This window comes from Hyla sarda, chromosome 9 (genome assembly GCF_029499605.1).
Source record: "Hyla sarda isolate aHylSar1 chromosome 9, aHylSar1.hap1, whole genome shotgun sequence".
NCBI lineage: Eukaryota > Metazoa > Chordata > Amphibia > Anura > Hylidae > Hyla > Hyla sarda.
Genome location: NC_079197.1, coordinates 137383809 through 137405151, shown reverse-complemented (window position 1 = coordinate 137405151; position 21343 = coordinate 137383809). Strand labels below are relative to the sequence as shown.

The 21343-nt window shown below is 43.0% G+C and overlaps 1 protein-coding gene across 6 annotated transcripts in view; it reads right to left on the bottom strand.

Moving 5' to 3' along the window:
- The window catches only part of B9D2 (B9 domain containing 2), a 51927-nt gene that overhangs the window by 8031 nt on the left and 22553 nt on the right, over nucleotides 1–21343 (bottom strand). For 4 of the 6 annotated variants that reach the window (XM_056539066.1, XM_056539063.1, XM_056539065.1 and 1 more), the window contains exon 5: nucleotides 20935–21047. The exons of 1 other annotated variant lie outside the window; for it this stretch is intronic. In XM_056539066.1, coding sequence (XP_056395041.1) covers nucleotides 20958–21047 — 90 coding nt within the window. In that variant the 3' untranslated portion in view covers nucleotides 20935–20957. Of the gene's footprint in view, nucleotides 1–20934; nucleotides 21048–21343 lie in introns of those variants that run through there. One more of the 6 variants, XM_056539068.1, reaches the window with a different exon arrangement.

Here is a 21343-nt window from a genome sequence, read left to right as displayed (position 1 = left end):
GTGCCTGCTGTTGATGAGCTGGTCTGTGACTTCTCCACCATCTAACGGACCCGACAGTCATTGTCCCAGGCTTCTTCACGCAAGCGGATAAAGGTAGAAGACCTCCTCCGTTCTTCTCTCCTGGTGACATGGTGTGGCTTTCATCCAAATACATCCGCTTCAAAATCCCGTTACAAGCTCGGTCCCTGCTATCTTGGTCCCTTCCAGATTCTACAACAAATCAATTCTGTCTCCTACAAACTCTGTCTACCTGCTACATTACGTATTCCCAATTCCTTCCACGTCTCTCTCCTCAAGCCTCTTGTCGTAAACCGGTTTTCTCAGAAGAATCCTGTCCCAACACCTGTCTCCGGCTCATCTGATGTCTACAAACAGATTCTTGCTGCAAAAACTGTGAAAGGTAAACAATTTTTTTTGGTCGACTGGGAGGGTTACGGTCCTGAGGAGAGATCTTGGGAACCTGAGGAGAATATCCTGGACCGTGACCTTCTAAGGAGTTTCCTCTCTCTCAAAAGGAGGGGAGACCAAAGGGGGGGGGGTACTGTTACGCTATGCGCTCTGGCCTCACACGCTGGCCGTGAGCACATGGTCCCCTTACCTTCTGCTGCCGACGGGGCTGGGACTCGCATTACGGGGCGCACCCGCATGTGAGCCCCAGTCCATCACTCTCTGGGTGTTTCCCCTGCCTCTGCTTCCGCCTCTCTGCTCCGGCGTGCGTGTCCCCGTCCCTTAGGGTGTGCGCGCCGGAGCGTTAAGATTTAAAGGGCCAGTACGCTCATTAGTGTAACTACCTGTGTCTTGTTGATATATTCCTCCACCCTCCTCAGTTCTCTACCGGATCTTTATTGCCTTGTGCCTAGTGAAAGCGCTCCATTGTATTGCCTTGCCATGTACCAGATCTCCTGCTCTTGTATCTTGACCTTGCTTCTCTGCCGCCTGCCTACTGAACTTCTGCTACGTCCTGACTATGCTACTGTGCCGCCTGCCCTGACCTACTGTTATCCTTACTACGAGTTGTCTCATCCCTTCTGTGCCTCACATCTCCTCAGCCACCTGTGTGGTCGAGCTGTGCCAGGGGTAGCAACCTGGGTGTCGCCAGCAGCTGCAAGCCCATCCTGCTTTGCGGCGGGCTCTGGTGAAGACCAGCGGCCCCTTAGACTCCGCTCCCTGGCATAGTCCAAGTCATCTGCCACACAGGTCCAGCGGATCCACATACACCAGAGTTCCTGTCTACAGAAACGTGAGTGTTACTGCTGGTAATGTGTAGGAGCGCCAAATTTATTAAATGGTCACAGAGCATTTGATATATTTTGTGCAGGTCACATTTTCAGAAATTTCTCTCTTCACATACACCAAAAAGCTAAGCTAAGTCTGGGCTGGTGTAGTTTTAGAGACTTTTCAGTGGCTTTGGGCATTTCTTGGGCCTTTTCACAAAAAGGCGCAGTTCATAAAACCCGTCCATATCAAGTGTATTGCCAAAATCAGTGGATTAAAACTCAAAATCAGCAGAAATGTGAAAATCAAAAGCCGCAAAAAAAGGCGCAAATAAACCCTGCTTGAGCCTTTTTTGCGCCTTTTCTAGACACAAAAAACTGTCTGAAGACAATGATAAATGTTGGCCTATATATATACATTGTTGACTGTTTATTTTCTATTATGGCTATTATTATCCACCATATATGTATAATGTAGGCGAATCATGTAATGTGTATAGGACCTTACATTTGTACACTGTATCATTTTATTATATTAGCATTATACGGTTACATAGTAAGTACAGTTGAAAAAAGACATATGTCCATCAAGTTCAACCAAGGAATTGAAGGGAAGGGGTATGGTTGGACGAAGGAGAATGGATGTGATTTTATATTTCTGCATAAGAATTAATGTTATATTGTTCTAGAATGTATCTAACCCTGTTTTGAAGCTCTCAACTGATCCTGCTTTGACCAGTTCTTGAGGTAGCCCGTTCCATAAATTCAACTAAACCTTTTTTTTCTCCAGATGGAGGGAGTGCCCCCTTGTCCTTTGAGGTGGTTTAACCTGGGACAGTTTTTATGACGCACTTCATAAGGTGCATCAATAGAAGAAATGCACAGAACATCATCCAACCTGAGACCGGCCATGGACATGTCAACTGACAATCTATATTTAGAGTTCCCAATACCAATACACAACTCCTCAGGAATGAAACAAACCATAGGCTTCTGACAGAAACTGGATTGGCTGACTTGTTACAGTGAAGAATGATGACAGTGATTAGTGGTGACGGGCTGACGTGAAGAATGTGGGACTCCACGGGGAGCTGCTGGGAATCACATAAGGAAGACTAATTAGAGTCCAGAATCTACACCCCACCTCTCAGTAATGGGCGCCCCATTGTTAACTGGTGTGCGCATTTATTCAGCTGACTGGAGATTCCCAAAAATTACCGACGGAGTAATTAGTCAAGCAAGAAGGCCTGAGCGAGTAATGGAATCATACAGGGAGGCTGAGCACGGCACTGAAAGGATTTCCTACTGGGTTTTCTATCTAATTATAGATGCAAATAATAATCAGCTGACATACTATGTGACTGCTATAACACCCATGGCACACAGAGACAGGATACATGGATTAGTTGGGTTGTATAGCCTGGCCATTTCCACCCACAAGGCTGATTCTTCATCTTCCATGTAGGTTTGTTCATCTATGTAGGTTATCCTTATGGTGACTGGTCTTTATGACTATACACATTACCTACCTGTGAAGTTCATTCCTCGGATGATGATTGCCCTATAGCAATGCAGTCAGGGGCAGTTTATAGAAATGATCAGCGTAGGACCCTACAATAGACTATTTCTATTGTAAATCTAATGGGAATCTGTCAATTCTATATCATGCTTAGAGCTATATACATGGGCAGATAGCTGGTAGATTAAACAAATGGTACCTGTCTCTTAGAAGATGACTGTTTTCAAAGCTATAAAATCAAGTTTAACCCCTTAACATCATAGGACGTAAATGTATGTCCTGATGCCCTGGTACTTAACGCACCAGGACATACATTTACGTCCTATACATAATGAGAGCACCGGAACCTGCGCAGCAGGTAATGGTGGACATCAGCAATTGTACTGATGTCCGCCATTAGCCCCTCAGATGCTGTGATCAATACAGATCACAGCATCTGCGCCAGTGCGGCACTTAAAATGGATGATCGGATTGTCCAATCTGATCATCCAGCATGGCGGCCGGAGGTCCCCTAACCTGCCTCCGGCCACCTCCAGGGGTCTTCTGCTCTGGTCTGAGATCGAGCAGACCAGTGCAGAACATTGCCGATAACACTGATCAGTGCTATGCCCTATGCATACCACTAAACAGTATTAGTAATCAAATGATTGCTATAGACAGGCCCCTATGGGGACATAAAAAGTGTAAAAAATATAAAAATGTAAATAGTCCCTTTTTCCCAATTTACCCCTAAAAAGCATATAAAGATGAATAAAATGTATAGACATATTTGGTATTGCCGTGTGGATAAATGTCCGAACTGTCAAAATATAATGTTAATGATCCCGTATGGTGAACGGCGTAGACGTAAAATAAAAAAAAAATGTAAAAAATGTAAGCTTTTTTGTCACATTTTATTACCAAAATTTTTTTATCTAATTTTTTTTTACATTTTTATATACGCAAATGTGTGGTATCGATAAAAAGTACAGGTCACGGCACAAAAAATGAGCCCTCATACCGCCGCGTATACAGAAAAATGAGAGTTATAGGTCGTCAAAATAAAAAGATTTTAAACATAGGGGCCCTCATTTACTAACGTGAACCCGAGTCTTTTTGTCGGGTTTTGTGCCAAATTTTCAGTCGCATGACCTATGCGACACTGTTTGCGACCAAAAAAACACTCTGTTTTGAAAACTCTCCGAGTGTTTAGTAAAACCCACCAAGTGGGCGTGTTTTCAACGAAATGGGGCATGTTCCCGAGTAAATTAGACTATTTGTGTAAACTTTTAAATAAATTTTGACAAGTGATGGATATTTTGATTGTTATTGCTTTGAACATAGTCATTTTCTACAAACGTCCTCTCTTCTCAATAGGGTCTCCAAGTCTGCATTGAAAAAAAAAAAATTTTTAACCCTGGTTTTACTCGCCTAGTTTGTGCGACCAAACAATATTCCGTGTGACAGAAAATACCCGACACTTGCGACACAATAGTAAATAAGGTGAGAAAAATAATGGAGGAAAAGCAAAAACACTCCAAAAAATACTCTCCGGTAAACTTTTTTTTTATATATCAACTGGCTCCAGAAAGTCAAACAGATTTGTAAATTATTTCTATTAAAAAATCTTAATCCTTTCAATACTTATGAGCTTCTGAAGTTAAGGTTGTTCTTTTCTGTCTAAGTAATCTCTGATGACACGTGTCTCGGGAACCGCCCAGTTTAGAAGAGGTTTGCTATGGGAATTTTCTTCTAAACTGGGCGTTTCCCAAGACACGTGTCATCAGAGATTACTTAGACAGAAAAGAACAACCTTAAAGGGGTAGTTCAGTGGTGAAAAACTTATCCCCTATCCTAAGGATAGGGGATAAGTTTGAGATCGCGGGGGGTCCGACCGCTGGGGCCCCCTGCGATCTCTCTGTACGGGGCCCCGGCTCTCCGCCCAGATAGCGGGTGTCGACCCCCGCACGAGGCGGCGGCCGACACGCCCCCTCAATACATCTCAATGGCAGAGCCGGAGATTGCCGAAGGCAGCGCTTCGGCTCTGCCATAGAGTTGTATTGAGGGGGCGTGTCGGCCGCCGCCTCGTGCGGAGGTCAACACACCCCCTTCCCCTGGGCTGTCGGGGCTCGGTACAGGAGATCGCAGGGGGCCCCAGCGGTCAGACCCCCCCGCGATCTGCAACTTATCCTTAGGATAGGGGATAAGTTGCTCACCACTGAGTCACCACTGGACTACTCCTTTAACTTCAGAAGCTCATAAGTACTGAAAGGATTAAGATTTTTTTAATAGAAGTAATTTACAAATCTGTTTAACTTTCTGGAACCAGTTGATATATAAAAAAAAAAATTTTTTCCTGGATAACCCCTTTAACCCCTTAAGGACGCAGGATGTAAATGTACGTCCTGGTGCGGTGGTACTTAACGCACCAGGACGTACATTTACGTCCTGTGCATAACCGCGGGCATCGGAGCGATGCCCGTGTCATGCGCGGCTGATCCCGGCTGCTGATCGCAGCCAGGGACCCGCCGGCAATGGCCGACGCCCGTGATCTCACGGGCGTCCGCCATTAACCCCTCAGGTGCCGGGATCAATACAGATCCCGGCATCTGCGGCAGTGCGCGATTTGAATGAATGATCGGATCGCCCGCAGCGCTGCTGTGGGGATCCGATCATACAGAACGCCGCACGGAGGTCCCCTTACCTTCCTCCGTCCGGCTCCCGGCGTCTCCTGCTCTGGTCTGAGATCGAGCAGACCAGAGCAGAAGATCGCCGATAACACTGATCTGTTCTATGTCCTATACATAGAACAGATCAGTATTAGCAATCATGGTATTGCTATGAATAGTCCCCTATGGGGACTATTCAAGTGTAAAAAAAAATGTAAAAGTAAAAGTAAAAAAAAAGTGAAAAATCCCCTCCCCCAATAAAAAAGTAAAACGTCCGTTTTTCCTATTTTACCCCCAATAAGCGTAATTTTTTTTTATAGACATATTTGGTATCGTCGCGTGCGTAAATGTCCGAACTATTAAAATAAAATGTTAATGATCCCGTACGGTGAACGGCGTGAACGAAAAAAAAAAAAGTCCAAAATTGCTACTTTTTTAATACATTTTATTTTAAAAAAAATTATAAAAAATTTATTAAAAGTTTTTTATATGCAAATGTGATATAAAAAAAAAGTACAGATCATGGCGCAAAAAATGAGCCCCCATACCGCCGCTTATACGGAAAAATTAAAAAGTTAGAGGTCATCAAAATAAAGGGATTATAAACGTACTAATTTGGTAAAAAAGTTTGTGATTTTTTTTAAGCACAACAAGAATAGAAAAGTATGTAATAATGGGTATCATTTTAATCATATTGACCCTCAGAATAAAGAACACACGTCATTTTTACCATACGGTAATGTACGGCGTGAAAACGAAACCTTCCAAAATTAGCTAAATTGCGTTTTTCATTTTAATTTCCCCACAAAAATAGTGTTCTTTGGTTGCGCCATACATTTTATGATATAATGAGTTATGTCATTACAAAGGACAACTGGTCGCGCAAAAAACAAGCCCTCATTCTAGTCTGTGGATGAAAATATAAAAGAGTTATGATTTTTAGAAGGCGAGGAGGAAAAAATGAAAACGTAAAAATTAAATTGTCTGAGTCCTTAAGGCCAAAATGGGCTGAGTCCTTAAGGGGTTAAGCAGTGCATTAATAGAAAAGTATGTAGTCATGGATATCATTTTACACTGACACAGAATAAAGACACATCATTCTTACCGTAAAGTGTACAGCGTAAAAACGAAACCTTCCAAAATTTGTAAAATTGCTTTTCTTTTTTTTTATTTCCCCACACAAATAGTATTTTTTTTGGTTGTGCCATACATTTTATGGTAAAATGAGTGATGTCATTACAAAGGACAACTGGTCGCTCAAAAAAACAAGCCCTCATACTAGTCTGTGGATGAAAATATAAAAGAGTTATGATTTTTAGAAGGCGAGGAGGAAAAAACAAAAGTGCAAAAAATAAAATTGCCTGTGTCCTTAAAGGGGTACTCCTCCCCTAGCATCTTATCCCCTATCCTTTGGATAGGGGATAAGATGCTAGGGGCGGAGTACCCCTTTAAGTGGTTAAAGTCAAGAGTCATAGAAGCTGATGTTCAGCATGCATGCCTCCTTCATCCCCCATCCCTATCATGCAGGTCAGGGACAAGGGTTAGGAAGGGTAGGCATACGCCTAGGACGCAACTACCTACCTGACCGAACAAATAATCCAAAGAAACAAGCGTAGAGCGATCAAATAAAGTCTTTATTGAATATATATGCAAAACAGACATAGGCTGGGTTCACACCACGTTTTTGCAATACAGTTTCCCGTATCAGGTTTTTGAGGAAAAACGGATTCCTCAAAACTGGACTAAACTGTATCAAAACGTGTGCACAAATTTTAACCCGTATACAGTTAAAAACCGTATACAGTTTGAAAAATGACATCCGGTTGCATCCGTTTTTTTAAGAAAAAAACGTATACGTTTTTAACTTTTCACTCCATTTTGAATAAAGTTTTACTTGTTTGATTGAAATTCCAAGAAAAAAAACTGTGCAAAGTCAAAAACCGTATGATGCAAACCGGATGGAACTGTATGCACATACGGTTCTGTACAGTTCCCATTGACTCCCATGTTAAAAAAAAAACGTATAAGGTTTAATACAGTTTTTCAACCGGACCTAAAACCGTGGTAGACTACGGTTTTGGGTAAATAAAAAAAACTGACAAAACCGTACAGGGTGCAAAACGGACACAAACTGATGCATCTTTTGGCATACGGTTTCCAATACGGTTCTGTACGGTTTTCACATAGAAAACGTATACAGGAACTGTATTGCAAAAACGTGGCGTGAACCCGGCCTTACAGAGAGAGCACATTTCCTCCTTCTCACATGTTCCCGCTTCCCCCACGGGCGGCTGCAGATCTTCCGCTATGTATGAGGTGAACGGTGACCAGGCATCAGGGTATGTTTCATCAGATTTATTGGATGCATATGGCATTTTGTAGTTCATGATCACATGACTTACCTAGGGGCATGGCCTCTCTCTATATTGACCTATTATAACCTGTTTCAGGGAGACTTTTGTCTCTCCTCGTCACGTGATATATTGTAGGCGTTACTTTATGTATCAGATGTCCAGGGAATCTATTGTTCATTGGATGTGTCACCATATATTAAGGAGGGTTGTTTGTTCCATGACCACGCCCCGGATGAAGCCTTGGAGCGAAACGTTGGGTCGTGGAGGTTTGCACATTTTATGCTCCCACTGTGGGAATGATCTTTATCACTGTATGATGCATACTCTGTGTTTATTCCCATTTATTCTGACCTTGTGACTTGTATCTTTAATGCACTTTGCCACTGTACTATCCATCCATGTATACTTTGTAAGGCTGGGTTCACACTACGTTTTGTCCCATACGGGAGCGCATACGGCAGGGGGGAGCTAAAACCTCGCGCTCCCGTATGTGACCGTATGCGCTCCCGTATGTCATTCATTTCAATGAGCCGACCGAAGTGAAACGTTCGGTCCGGTCGGCTCATTTTTGCGCCGTATGCGCTTTTACAACCGGACCTAAAACTGTGGTCAACCACGGTTTTAGGTCCGGTTGTAAAAGCGCATACGGCGCAAAAATGAGCCGACCGGACCGAACGTTTCACTCTGGTCGGCTCATTGAAATGAATGACATACGGGAGCGCATACGGTAACATACGGGAGCACGAGCTTTTAGCTCCCCCCTACCGTATGCGCTCCCGTATGGGACAAAACGTAGTGTGAACCCACCCTTACTCTGTTTACTATTGCTTATTTGCACTATTAGTTTGTATGCCGTGTGCTTAGCCTCTATGTACTAGTCAGTTCTTACCAGAAGCATTTTGTATCACCTATCTTATACCTCTCAGCATTTTAATGATTTTAGACATACAGGCATGGCCATAAATGTTGGCACCCCTGAAATTTTTCAAGAAAATGAAGTATTTCTCACAGAAAAGGATTGCAGTAACACATGTTTTGCTATACACATGTTTATTCCCTTTGTGTGTATTGGAACTAAACCAAAAAAAGGAGGGAAAAAAAGCAAATTGGACATAATGTCACCAAACTCCAAAAATGGTCTGGACAAAATTATTGGCACCCTTAACTTAATATTTGGTTGCACACCCTTTGGAAAAAATAACTGAAATCAGTCTCTTCCTATAACCATCAATAAGCTTCTTACACCTCTCAGCCGGAATGTTGGACCACTCTTCCTTTGCAAACTGCTTCAGGTCTCTCTTATTGGAAGGCGCCTTTTACCAACAGCAATTTTAAAGGGGTACTCCCTTGGTAAACTTTTTTTTTTTAAACCAATTGGTCCAGAAAGTTAAACAGATTTGTAAATTATTTCTATTAAAAATCTTAATCCTTCCAATACTTATAAGCTGCTGTATACTACAGAGGAAATATTTTTCTTTTTGGATTTTATCTTCTGTCACGACCACAGTGCTCTCTACTGACCTCTGCTGTCCATTTTAGGAACTGCCCAGAGCAGGAGAAAATCCTCATAGCAAACATATGCTGCTCTGGACCATTCCTAAAATGGACAGCAGAGGTCAGCAGAGAGCACTGTGGTCGTAACAGAAGAGAAATCCAAAAAGAAAAGCATTTCCTCTGTAGTATACAGCCCCTAAAAAGTACTGGAAGGATTAGGATTTTTTTAATAGAAGTAATTTACAAATCTGTTTAACTTTCTGGCACCAGTTGATTTAAAAAAAAAAAAAAGTTCAATGGGATTGAGATCTGGACTCATTGCTGCCACTTCAGAATTCTCCAGCGCTTTGTTGCCATCCATTTCTGGGGGCTTTTTGACATATGTTTGGGGTCAATGTCCTGCTGAAAGACCCAAGATCTCGAACGCAAACCCAGCTTTCTAACACTGGGCTGTACAGTGCGACCCAAAATTTGTTGGTAATCCTCAGATTTCATGATGTCTTGTACACATTCAAGGCACCCAGTGCCAGAGGCAGCAAAACAACCCCAAAACATCATTGAACCTCCACCAGATTTCACTGTAAGTACTGTGTTCTTTTCTTTGTAGGCCTCATTCTGTTTTCGGTAAACAGTAGAATGATGTGCTTTACCAAAAAGCTCTATCTTGGTCTCATCTGTCCACAAGACGTTTTCCCAGAAGGATTTTGGCTTACTCAAGTTCATTTTGGCAAAATGTAGTCTTCCTTTTTTATGTCTCTGTGTCAGCAGTGGGGTCCTCCTGGGTCTCCTCCATAGAGTTTCATTTCATTTAAATGTTGTCGACAGATTGTGCGTGCTGACACTGATGCTCCCTGAGCCTGCAGGACAGCTTGAATATCTTTGGAACTTGTTTGGGGCTGGTTATTCACCATCTGGACTATCCTGCGTTGACACCTTTCGTCAATTTTTCTCTTCCGTCCACACCCAGGGAGATTAGCTACAGAGTCATGGGTTGCAAACTTCTTGATCATGTTGCGCACTGTGGACAAAGGCAAATCTAGATCTCTGGAGATGGACATGTAACCTTGAGATTGTTTATATTTTTCCACAATTTTGGTTCTCAAGTCCTCAGACAGTTCTCTTCTCCTCTTTCTGTTGTCCATGCTTAGTGTGGCAAACACAAACACAGAATGCAAAGACAAAGTGAACTTCTCTCCTTTTTATCAGCTTTCAGGTGTGATTTTAATATTGCCCACATCTGTTACTTGCCCGGGGTGAGTTTAAAGGAGCATCACATACTTGAAACAATCTTATTTCTCCACAATTTTGAAAGGGTGCCAATAATTTTGTCCAGACCATTTTTGGAGTTTGGTGTAACATTATGTCCAATTTGCTTTTTTTCCTCCCTTTTTTGGTTTGGTTCCAATACACACAAAGGGAATAAACATGTGTATAGCAAAACATGTGTTACTGCAATTCTTTTCTGTGAGAAATACTTCATTTTCTTGAAAAAATTCAGGGCTGCCAACATTTACGGCCATGACTGTGTGTATGTTTTGCATATATGTTCAATAAAGACATTATTTGATTGCTATACGCTTGTTTCTATGGATTATTTGTTTAGTCTTCTCTTGGCGTTGATCTGCTATATCAGGGACATTATTGTTAATACCTACCTGACCGGGAGTGGGGAGGGAAGGACGTAATTGCTGGCCATCACAAGCACCAGGAAGTCTGCGCACTTGCCCTGGATCCCGGTGCTAGCCAATGCCGCTTTCATCTGCATCGCTTGCCTGTGGTCTGGATGTCAGACACGGTGCTCCCTGCTGCCACCTCTGCTTGTGTCAGAAACTGTCCAGAGCAGGATCAAATCCCCATAACAAACCTGCTCTGCACACAGTTCCTTACACAGACAGGAGTGGCAGCAGAGAGCACAGTGTCGGACTGGAAAGACTACATGACTTCCTTCAGGGCATGTAGCAGCTACTAAGTAAAAACAAAAATGTAGCCAGCACCTAAACCCAATACACGGGTGCACGCTGCTGTGGCTAATACAAAACACGTAAAAAAAGAAAATGGCAGCAGCACACTTGGTCAACAAAATGGAGGCTCTTAGCGCACGTTTTGATCAAAACGTGTCCCCTCATCCACCACGCAGAGGTGGCCTCATATCGAATGGGACCATAACACTCACTCACCTCAGGCTGGGTGAAATAATGCAGCTACTAAGTACAGGAAGGCTAGAAGCCATTTACAAATCTGTATAACTGGAACTGGAATACCCCTTTAAATTCCGTGGTGGTCTAGGGTAGTTAAATGGTTAATTATAAACTTCCTGGTGGTTTAGGGCAATAGTAAATTTAGATTGCTTCTGGAATGGGGTAAATGAGGGTCTCAGACAATTGGCTAGCACCACTCTAAGAAAAAAAAAAACATGGGTGGGGGTACAGCTCCACAAAAAGAAAAATAAATAATTTAGCCATACGGCCAGGTTCCCAAAGTAATGCTGGAAAGTAAATACAAAAAAGAGGCAAAATAGACAGTGAAGTTTGCTGATAAAAAAAAAAGAGATCTTCAAAACTGAGACAAATAAATGTACTTGGCTTGGCCAAATGAAGGCATTGACACCATCGAAAACATTAGTGCTGTCCACTTGGCTCTATCAATCAGGAGACGGCTGCCTATGCTGCTTCCTCATTGGATTATTGGGGTGGGCTTCTGTGTTCGGCCGGTGACGTCAGATGTCTGCCTACGCACCAGAAACAAGAAGAACTTGAAGCTTTTGAAGAGCGGACCAGCGTTACAGCTGGAGCCAAAGTTAGTGGCAGTCAATGTCCAGACTCAGCTCGGGGTCCACATCAGGTGCCCAAAAAAATCTGAACCCAAGTATCCATGACCCTAGGCTTGACCCTGCCTATATGCCCCATTCAGGATAGCCCTAAAAAGGTACTGTGTTCTTTTCTTTGTAGGCCTCATTCCATTTTCGGTAAACAGTAGAATGATGTGCTTTACCAAAGAGCTCTATCTTGGTCTCATTTGTTCATAAGACGTTTTCCCAGAACGATTTTGGCTTACTCAAGTTCATTTTGGCAAAATGTAGTGCCCAAAAAAATCTGAACCCAAGTGTCCATGACCCTAGGTTTAACCCTACCTATATGCCCCATAAAGGATAGCCCTAAAAAGGGGTACTCCATTGGCCAGCATTCGGAACATTTACTTCCGAACGTTGTGTGCGCGCTGCGGGGGGGGGGGGGGGGGTCGGCCACGCCCCCTCAATGTAAGTCTATGGGAGGGGGCTTGACGCCCCCTCCCATAGACTTACATTGAGGGGTGTAACATGACGTCACAAGGGGGCATGGTCGACCCCCGCAGTGCGCACACAACGTGTAAAAAGGTACTGTTTTCTTTTCTTTGTAGGCCTTATTCCGTTTTCGGTAAACAGTAGAATGATGGGCTTTACCAAAAGCTCTATCTTGGTCTCATCTGTCCACAAGACGTTTTCCCAGAAGGATTTTGGCTTACTCAAGTTCATTTTGGCAAAATGTAGTGCCCAAAAAAATCTGAACCCAAGTGTCCATGACCCTAGGCTTGATCCTGCCTATATGCCCCATACAGGATAGCCCTAAAAAGGGGTACTCCACTGGTCAGCATTAGGAACATTTAGTTCCGAACGCTGTGTGCGCGCTGTGGGGGTTGGCCACGCCCCCTCAATGTAAGTCTATGGGAGGGGACTTGACGCCCCCTCCCATAGACTTACATTGAGGGGGTGTGGCATGACGTCACGATGAGGCATGGTCGACCCCCGCAGCGCGCACACAACGTTTGGAACAAAATGTTCGGAACGCTGTCCAGTGGAGTACCCCTTTAAATGATAGCTTACTTCCACCAGCAAGCTATTTCTCAGTATTTCCATTCAGTTTCTGGCTGGCATTGCCACATACAAGCGTGTCCAGACTCAAACAATAGTACTGGGTTGTGATTCACACAGTCCTCCGTGCAGTATGAATGTAACCTAAATGACACATCTCAACACCTTCTAGCAGGATGGATGGTCACCATTCTCCAAAAATGAAAGTGTCTGAGAAAGGTCGATTTACATGATATTGGTGGAGCCTCCTGATATTGGTGCCCTCCTAATACCTGACACACACCTTCATATGGTATGCGTAGCACAGATTACCTGAAAGCGTGAGTCACATTTCTCCCCGAAGTCCATGTACCTGGTACTAGTAACATGCCAACATGCCAAAATCCGTGATTCATATTTGTTTTGATCTTTAATTTAATAAGTCTGGCTAGTCTACAAGGTTTGTACGAGATGTACCTCTGGGCACGAGCTGTTGTACTGTAGTAGCTGAGAATTTCTCCATATAAAATCTCATTTACTTTAAAAGGGTTATCCAGAAATCAACTGGCTCCAGAAAGTTAAACAGATTTGTAAATTACTTCTATTAAAAAATATTAATCCTTTCAGTACTTATGAGCTTCTGAAGGTTGTTCTTTTCTGTCTAAGTGCTCTCTGATGACATGTGTCTCGGGAAGCGCCCAGTTTAGAAGCAAATCCCCATAGCAAACCTCTTCTAAACTGGGCGTTTCCCGAGACGCGTGTCATCAGAGAGCACTTAGACAGAAAAGAACAACCTTAACTTCAGAAGGTCATAAGTACTGAAAGGATTAAGATTTTTTAATAGAAGTAATTTACAAATCTGCTTAACTTTCTGGAGCCAGTTGATATATAAAAACAAAAAGTTTTTTCCTGGATAACCCCAAGTAAATGAGATTTTATATGGAGAAATTCTCAGCTACTACAGTAGCTACAGTTCCTTCATTTACTCACAATGGGGTTAAACTGACATATTCAAGGGGTACTCCCTAGACATCTTATCCCTTATCCAAAGGATAGGAGATAAGATGTCTGATCGCAGGGGGCCCATCAATGGCCATGTCACCACCACACTCCCTCAATTCAATTCTATGGGAAGGGGGCATGGTGGCTTTCACGCCCACTCCCATAGACTTGCATTGAGGGGGCGTGGCGTCACAAGGGGGTGTGGCCGTGACCTCAGTACCGTATCGCTAGCCATCAGGCACAGAGCAAAGTTCGCTCCGTGCACCAGATGACTGTGGTGCCGCAGCAGAGATCACGGGGGTTCCCAGCGGCGGGACCCCGGCAATCAGACATCTTATCCCCTATCCTTTGGATAGGGGATAAGATGTCTAGGGGTGGAGTACCCCTTTAAAGGGGTTATCCAGGAATAGAAAAACAGAGCTAATATCTTTCAAAAACAGCTCTACGTCTGTCCCCAGGTTGTGTGTGATATTACAACTTGGCTCCATTTACTTCAATGAAACTGAGCTGCAGAACCACACCCAACCTGAAGACAGAGAGAGTTTTTTTTTAAAGAAATTAGCTCAGTTTTTTCTATTCCTGGATAACCCCTTTTACTTTTATTAAGTCAATATAATAACAGCAATGGCCAATTTGCATAGTTTCTATCATGTATAAGAAAAATGTAAGAATTCTGTCCCCTATACTTTTTTTTTTTACTTTTTCATCTACAGAGCAAATTTTTTGCGCCATTACAGTGCCTTGCAAAAGTATTCACCCCCTTGACTTTTTTAGTCAAGTATTTTGGTACATTACAGCCTTAAGTTCAATGTTTTGTTAATCTGAATTTTATGTGATGGATCAGAACACAATACTCTAAATGTGTGAAGTGAAATGAGAAAGATATATAAATAAAACTATTGTTTAGAAATAGAAAACGTATGTATTCACCCCCTTTGTTAGGAAGCCCAGAAAAAGCTCTGGTGCAACCAATTACCTTCAGAAGTCACATAATTAGTGAAATGATGTCCACCTGTGTGCAGTCTATGTGTCACATGGTCTGTCATTACATAGACACACCTTTTTTTGAAAGGCCCCAGAGGCTGAAAGACCTAAGCAAGAGGAATCAGTAACCAAACACTGCCCGAAGACCAAGGAACCCTCCAAACAAGAAAAGGACAAAGTTGTTGAGAAGTACAATCCCCAGGAGCACCATCAAATCTATCATAACCAAATGGAAAGAACATGGCACAACAGCAAACCTGCCAAGAGACGGACGCCCACCAAAACTCACGGACCGGGCAGGGAGGGCAATAACCATAGAGGCAGCACAGAGACCTAAGGTAACCCTGGAGGAGCTGCAGAGTTCTACAGCAGAGACTGAAGTATCTGTACATAGGACGACAATAAGCCGTACGCTCCATAGAGTTGGGCTTTATGGCAGAGTGGCCAGAAGAAAGCCATTACTTTCAGCTAAAAACAAAAAGGCACGTTGTGAGTTTGTGAAAAGGCACGTAGGAGACTCCCAAAATGTATGGAGGAAGGTGCTCTGGTCTGATGAGACTAAAATTTTACTTTTCGGCCATCAAAGAAAATGCTATGTCTGGAGCAAAACCAACACATCACCCAAAGAACACCATCCCCACAGTGAAACATGGTGGGGGCAGCATCATGCTGTGGGGATGTTATTCAGCAGCTGGGACTGGGAAACTGGTCAGAGTTGAGGGAAAGATGGATGGTGCTAAATACAGGGATATTCTTGATCAAAACCTCTACCACTCTGTACATGATTTGAGGCTAGGACGGAGGTTCACCTTCCAGCAGGACAATGACCCCAAACACACTGCTAAAGCAACACTTGAGTGGTTTAAGGGGAAACATGTAAATGTGTTGGAATGGCCTAGTCAAAGCCCAGATCTCAATCCAATCGAAAATCTGTGGTCAGACTTAAAGATCGCTGTTCACAAGAGCAAACCATCCAACATGAAGGAGCTGGAGCAGTTTTGCACGGAGGAATGGGCAAAAGTCCCAGTTCTAAGATGTCGCGGCTCATAGAGACTTATCCAAAGAGACTTGGAGCTGTGATTGCAAAAAAAGGTGGCTCTACAAAGTATTGACTTTAGGGGGGTGAATAGTTATGCACATTGACTTTTTTCTGTTATTTTGTCCTATTTGTTGTTTGCTTCACAATAAATAAATAACATCTCCAAAGTTGTGGGTATGTTCTGTAAATTAAATGATCAAAATCCTCAAACAATCCATGTTAATTCAAGGTTGTGAGGCACCAAAATACAAAAAAAAGTCAAGGGGTGAATACTTTTGCAAGGCACTGTATCTGATGTCTTCTATTGGTACCAATTTTGGCATAGATCAATCAGACTTTTGCATCGCTTTTTATTGTGACCCAAAAAACTTAATTCTGTGGAATCAATAATATTTTAATTTGTTCTGACAATTCTGCATGCTGTGATACCAAACGTGTTTATTTTTATTTTGTATACATTTTTTTCCATATGAAATATGAAAAAAGGAGGGGGCGGGGTGATTTAAACTTTTAGTTTATTCATATTTGTAATATCTGTATTGGATTTAGTCCCCTAGAGGATCTGTATGGACAGACCATTGAAGTATGTCTCTACTACATTGATTTATAAGATCTGTGCTCGATTGGTAGAGCTTGCCACAGGCAGGCTCCATCTATAAAGGGTCCAGGGCAGTCGTGGTAGGCTAGGTAAGGTATCACATTGCAGGGGGGGCTAACCCAAACCACTGCACCACCAATGTGATTTTTTTACTGTCATTTATATGCCGCTGTCAACTTGACAGCAAGCAGCAAAAGGGCTGTGGACTGCCGGGCTTAGAGTGGGCTTGAGTCAGGATGGGTTCACATTGCGTTTTAGGCAATACGGGGCCGCATACGGCTGGGGGGAGCTAAAACCGGGCGCTCCCGTATCCCTGCCATATGTAATGTATTTCAATGAGCCAACTGGATTGAAAAGCTGACCTAAAACCGGACCTAAAACGGTGGTCTATCGCAGACACATGTTACATGGAAAAGTGATGCTCTCATAGGACAGACTTTAAAGGGGTACTCCGCTCCCCTAGGCATCTTATCCCCTATCCAAAAGATAGGGGATAAGATGTCAGATCGCCGGGGTCCCGCTGCTGGGGACCCACGGGATCTTGGCTGCTGCACCCACCTGTACAGCTTCCACCTCACACTGGAAACGCTGGAGGCTTCGGAGCCTGACCACAATGGCAGACGAGCGTGACATCACGACTCCGCCCCATGTGATGTCCCGCCCCGCCCCCTCAATGCATGTCTATGGGAGGGGGCGTGACGGACCTCCCATAGACTTGCATTGAGGGGGCAGGGCGTGACGTCACACGGAGCGGAGTCGTGATGTCACGCTCGTCCGCCATTGTGGTCGGGCTCTGAAGCCTCCAGCGTTGCCGGTGTGAGGTGGAAGCTGTACAGGTGGGTGCAGCAGCCGAGATCCCGGGGGTCCCCAGCAGCAGGACCCCGGCGATCTGCCATCTTATCCCCTATCCTTTGGATAGGGGATAAGATGTCTAGGGGTGCGGAGTACCCCTTTAATGTGACCATTGTATTTGGATTGATTACACTGTGTCATAAATTGTAATATACGTCACTGCTTCTTTAAAGAGGTGACATCTGCTTTCTTGACGCGTCTGTTTTAGTATATACCTGCATTCCCCATACAAGAACAATTCTGGATCTTCTATTCTGAGAGATTCTTTAGAAACAACAGCAGTGTTTCCCAACCAGGGTGCCTCCAGCTGTTGCAAAACTACAACACCCAGCATGCCCGGACAGCCAATGGCTGTCCGGGCATGCTGGGAGTTGTAGTTTTGCAACAGCTGTAAGCACCCTGGTTGGGAAACACTGGATATGGGTATAAGCAGCACCCAATTATTAGTACATTCATACTTTTCCAGGAGGAATAACAGAGGAACTGCATAATAAGTAAAGAAAAAATGCTCCAGAATGATACAATTCCCACAGTAGGTAATACCTTAGGGATACCTTAGCCTATACAATTCATCATTTTACTGTAATAATGATCCCTAATGCCTTGCACTCCTACCTTCAATAACGATACCTGTGGTTTCACACTCCGCCCCATTGTTAACGATTCCCCCGTTCATCGAACACATACAACTTGTTATTTCCTATTATAGTTATATATCCCATACTCTGAATACAGCACATTGCTTCAGGCACATACTTTCCTAAAAGGGGGGAAAAACATATTCTGAGCAACATAAACATCGTTACAGCCAAGACCAGTGTGTCCGGGCATGCTGGGAGTTGTAGTTTTGCAACAGCTAGAGGCACACTGGTTGGGATTGGGAAACACTGTTTTAGACTGACATATTAATATATTTAAAAAAATAAGTACTTAACTTTTTTTTTGGAAAAGGATTATTAAAGACAGGCACTGTAGTATATATATGCTGCCATCTGCTGGCCACAATACAACAAACATCTTAGGCGATAGATTTCCAAAGAAGCAGCTGGGAAAACTATTATGATCATTAAAAATGTGCGTAATCTGCAATGTAATGAGCCTGAACATATATAAGGCGTCCTAATGCTTTCCTGCCTGCTGAATTAAACTCATTGCAAAATAGTAGAGGACGTATATTTCATGTTTTACATTAGATTTTCTAAAGTGAGAGTTCATTTTACATTAAAAAAATCTGGTGTTATTTATTGAAATATGAATATTAACCCCTTTTCGGGCGGTATGAGGGCTCATTTTTTGCGCCGTCATCTGAAGTTTTTGGCGGTACCATTTTTGTATTGATCGGACTTTTTAATCGCTTGTTATTCATTTTTTTAATGATATAAAAAGTGCCCAAAAATACGCTATTTTTTGCGCGTACGCCATTGACCGTGCGGTTTAATTAACAATATATTTTTTTAATTCGGACATTTCCACACGCGGCGATACCACATATGTTTATTTTTATTTACACTGTTTTTTTTTTTCTAATGGGAAAAGGGGGGTGATTCTTACTTTTATTAGGGAAGGGGTTAAATGATCTTCATTAACTTTATTTTTTTCACTTTTCTTTTAACACTGCACACACTGATCTTTTACATTGATAATTGGTATCCCATAGGATAACACTGATCAATGATTCTGCCGCTTGACTGCTCATACCTGGATCTCAGGCAGGAGCAGTCATTCGCTGATCGGACACACAGGAGGAAGGTAGGGACCCTCCTTGTGTGCTCCAGCTGTTCGGGACGTCGCGATTTCGCCGCGGCTGTCCTGAACAACCCACTGTGCTAGCCAAAGGTAGTTTACCTTCACTTCGATAAACTTTGAACGCCGCATCTAAAGGGTTAATAGCGCACAGCATCGCAATCAGTGCCGCGCACTATTAGCCACAAGCCCCAGCCGTTGTTAGAGGCCGGGTCCGAGGCCGTGGCCCCCCGTTATAGAAAGGGAGCGGACTCGGGACGTACAGGTACGCCCTGCATCCTTAAGAGGTTACTTTTGGGCAAATTATAAAAAAATAAAATAAAAAAAAATTAATACTTTGATTATGTTTTTCTTCATAGAGTTGCAACAACACATCCATCTGTCATCATGGTTGTATTAAATAAAATTGCATTGTGTCTAGGACCTATATATCCCTAACAAATAGCTTTTATATGTTGCTCACTTGCTTTGTGTTCTTGCCTTCTGGAGGGGGCGTGTCCATCTCTCTCCCTTACTGTGGATGACTCATCTGCTCTGAGTAGCCTGGCAGTCTGCAAATTACTGCACAGTAGTTTTTATGCATATATTTTCTATCTGTTCCCAGTAAAGCTGGATTCTAATCAACATAGCTGTCACTTTGTATGTCATTCAGCTTTCACAGACTCCTGTATGACTGATCACCTTCTTTGTCATTCAAGAGTCAGAGAAAGCTGTTCAAGCATGCTGGGAGTTGTCGTTTTGCAACAGCTGGAGCTGCAGTGTTTATAAAGCACTGTGTTAGAGCAGTGTTGCCTTTAGCTGTTGCAAAACTACAACTTCTAGCATGCCCACACGTTCTTTTGTCTGTAGTTTTGTGCTTGAGGCACACAGCTGGAGAATACATAGCTCTAAAACAGAGTTTTACAAAGATTGTATACCCAGCAGTTGCAATACTACAACTCCCATCATGAGAGTTGTAGTTTAGGAACAGCTGAAGGCTGTAATGGTGCAATGGTGATCTCCTATACTGGATACCAACACACTTTATGGCCGGTATCCAATATGCTGCAAAATACAGAGTAGTCTGTCTGCATAAAGATAGATGACCCCTAGTGGTGGCTATTTTTATTTTTAGTAACATTGACATTATTTTTAAATAAATGTATATTTAAAAAGTCATCTTAACAGTAGTACTACAAAATATAAAAAGTTTTTTGAAATGACAGTGCCTCTTTAAAGAGGTACTCCGCCCCTAGACATCTTATCCCCTATCCAAAGGACCCCTGCGATCTCTTCTGCTGCACCCCAGACATCCAGTGCAAACTTTGCTCCGTGCCAAATGACTGGCAATGCAGGGTGGAGCCTCGTGCCTTCACAGTCATGCCCGCTCGTGATGTCACGGCCATGCCCCTTCAATGCAAGTCTATGGGAGCCCCTCCCATAGACATGCATTGAGGGGGCATGGCTGTGACCTCACGAGCGGGGTGTGACTGTGACGTCACGAGCCTCCGGTACTGCACTCGATGCTCTAAACGAATGTCGGGTGTAGCAGGGAGATCGCGGTGACACTGGTGCTCCCTGGAAGTTATATGTCTATCCTGCCGCCTGGTGTATTGTGGGTCCCTGATGCCCAGCAGGATGTGGATGAAAATGAATTAAAATAAATACTGGCGCAGATAAAATAGGACTTACTCTTTTTTTTATTTTAAAATGGTGGAAGAAACTTTAAAGTACATATGCGGATATCGGCCAATAAGACTGTCTTGAGTTCTCCTGGCCATCTGTCCAATAGAAACTGAAATGAAAAGCAGTGCACAATAATATAATGTAATGTACTATTCAGTATTTGTAATGTCACACACGAGAATAATTACCTACATGTTTTAGAAGCTTGTATAAATGTGTATAGATGTAAAGACTCTTGGACATAAAGTGCAAAACATGCTTTGTAATTGTATCGAGGTCTGTAAGATGAATATATATAATGTGATATCTATATATATATATATATATATATATATATATATATATATATATATATAAAACTCAACGTGTGTGTGTGTGTGTATGTATGTATGTTTGTGTGTGTGG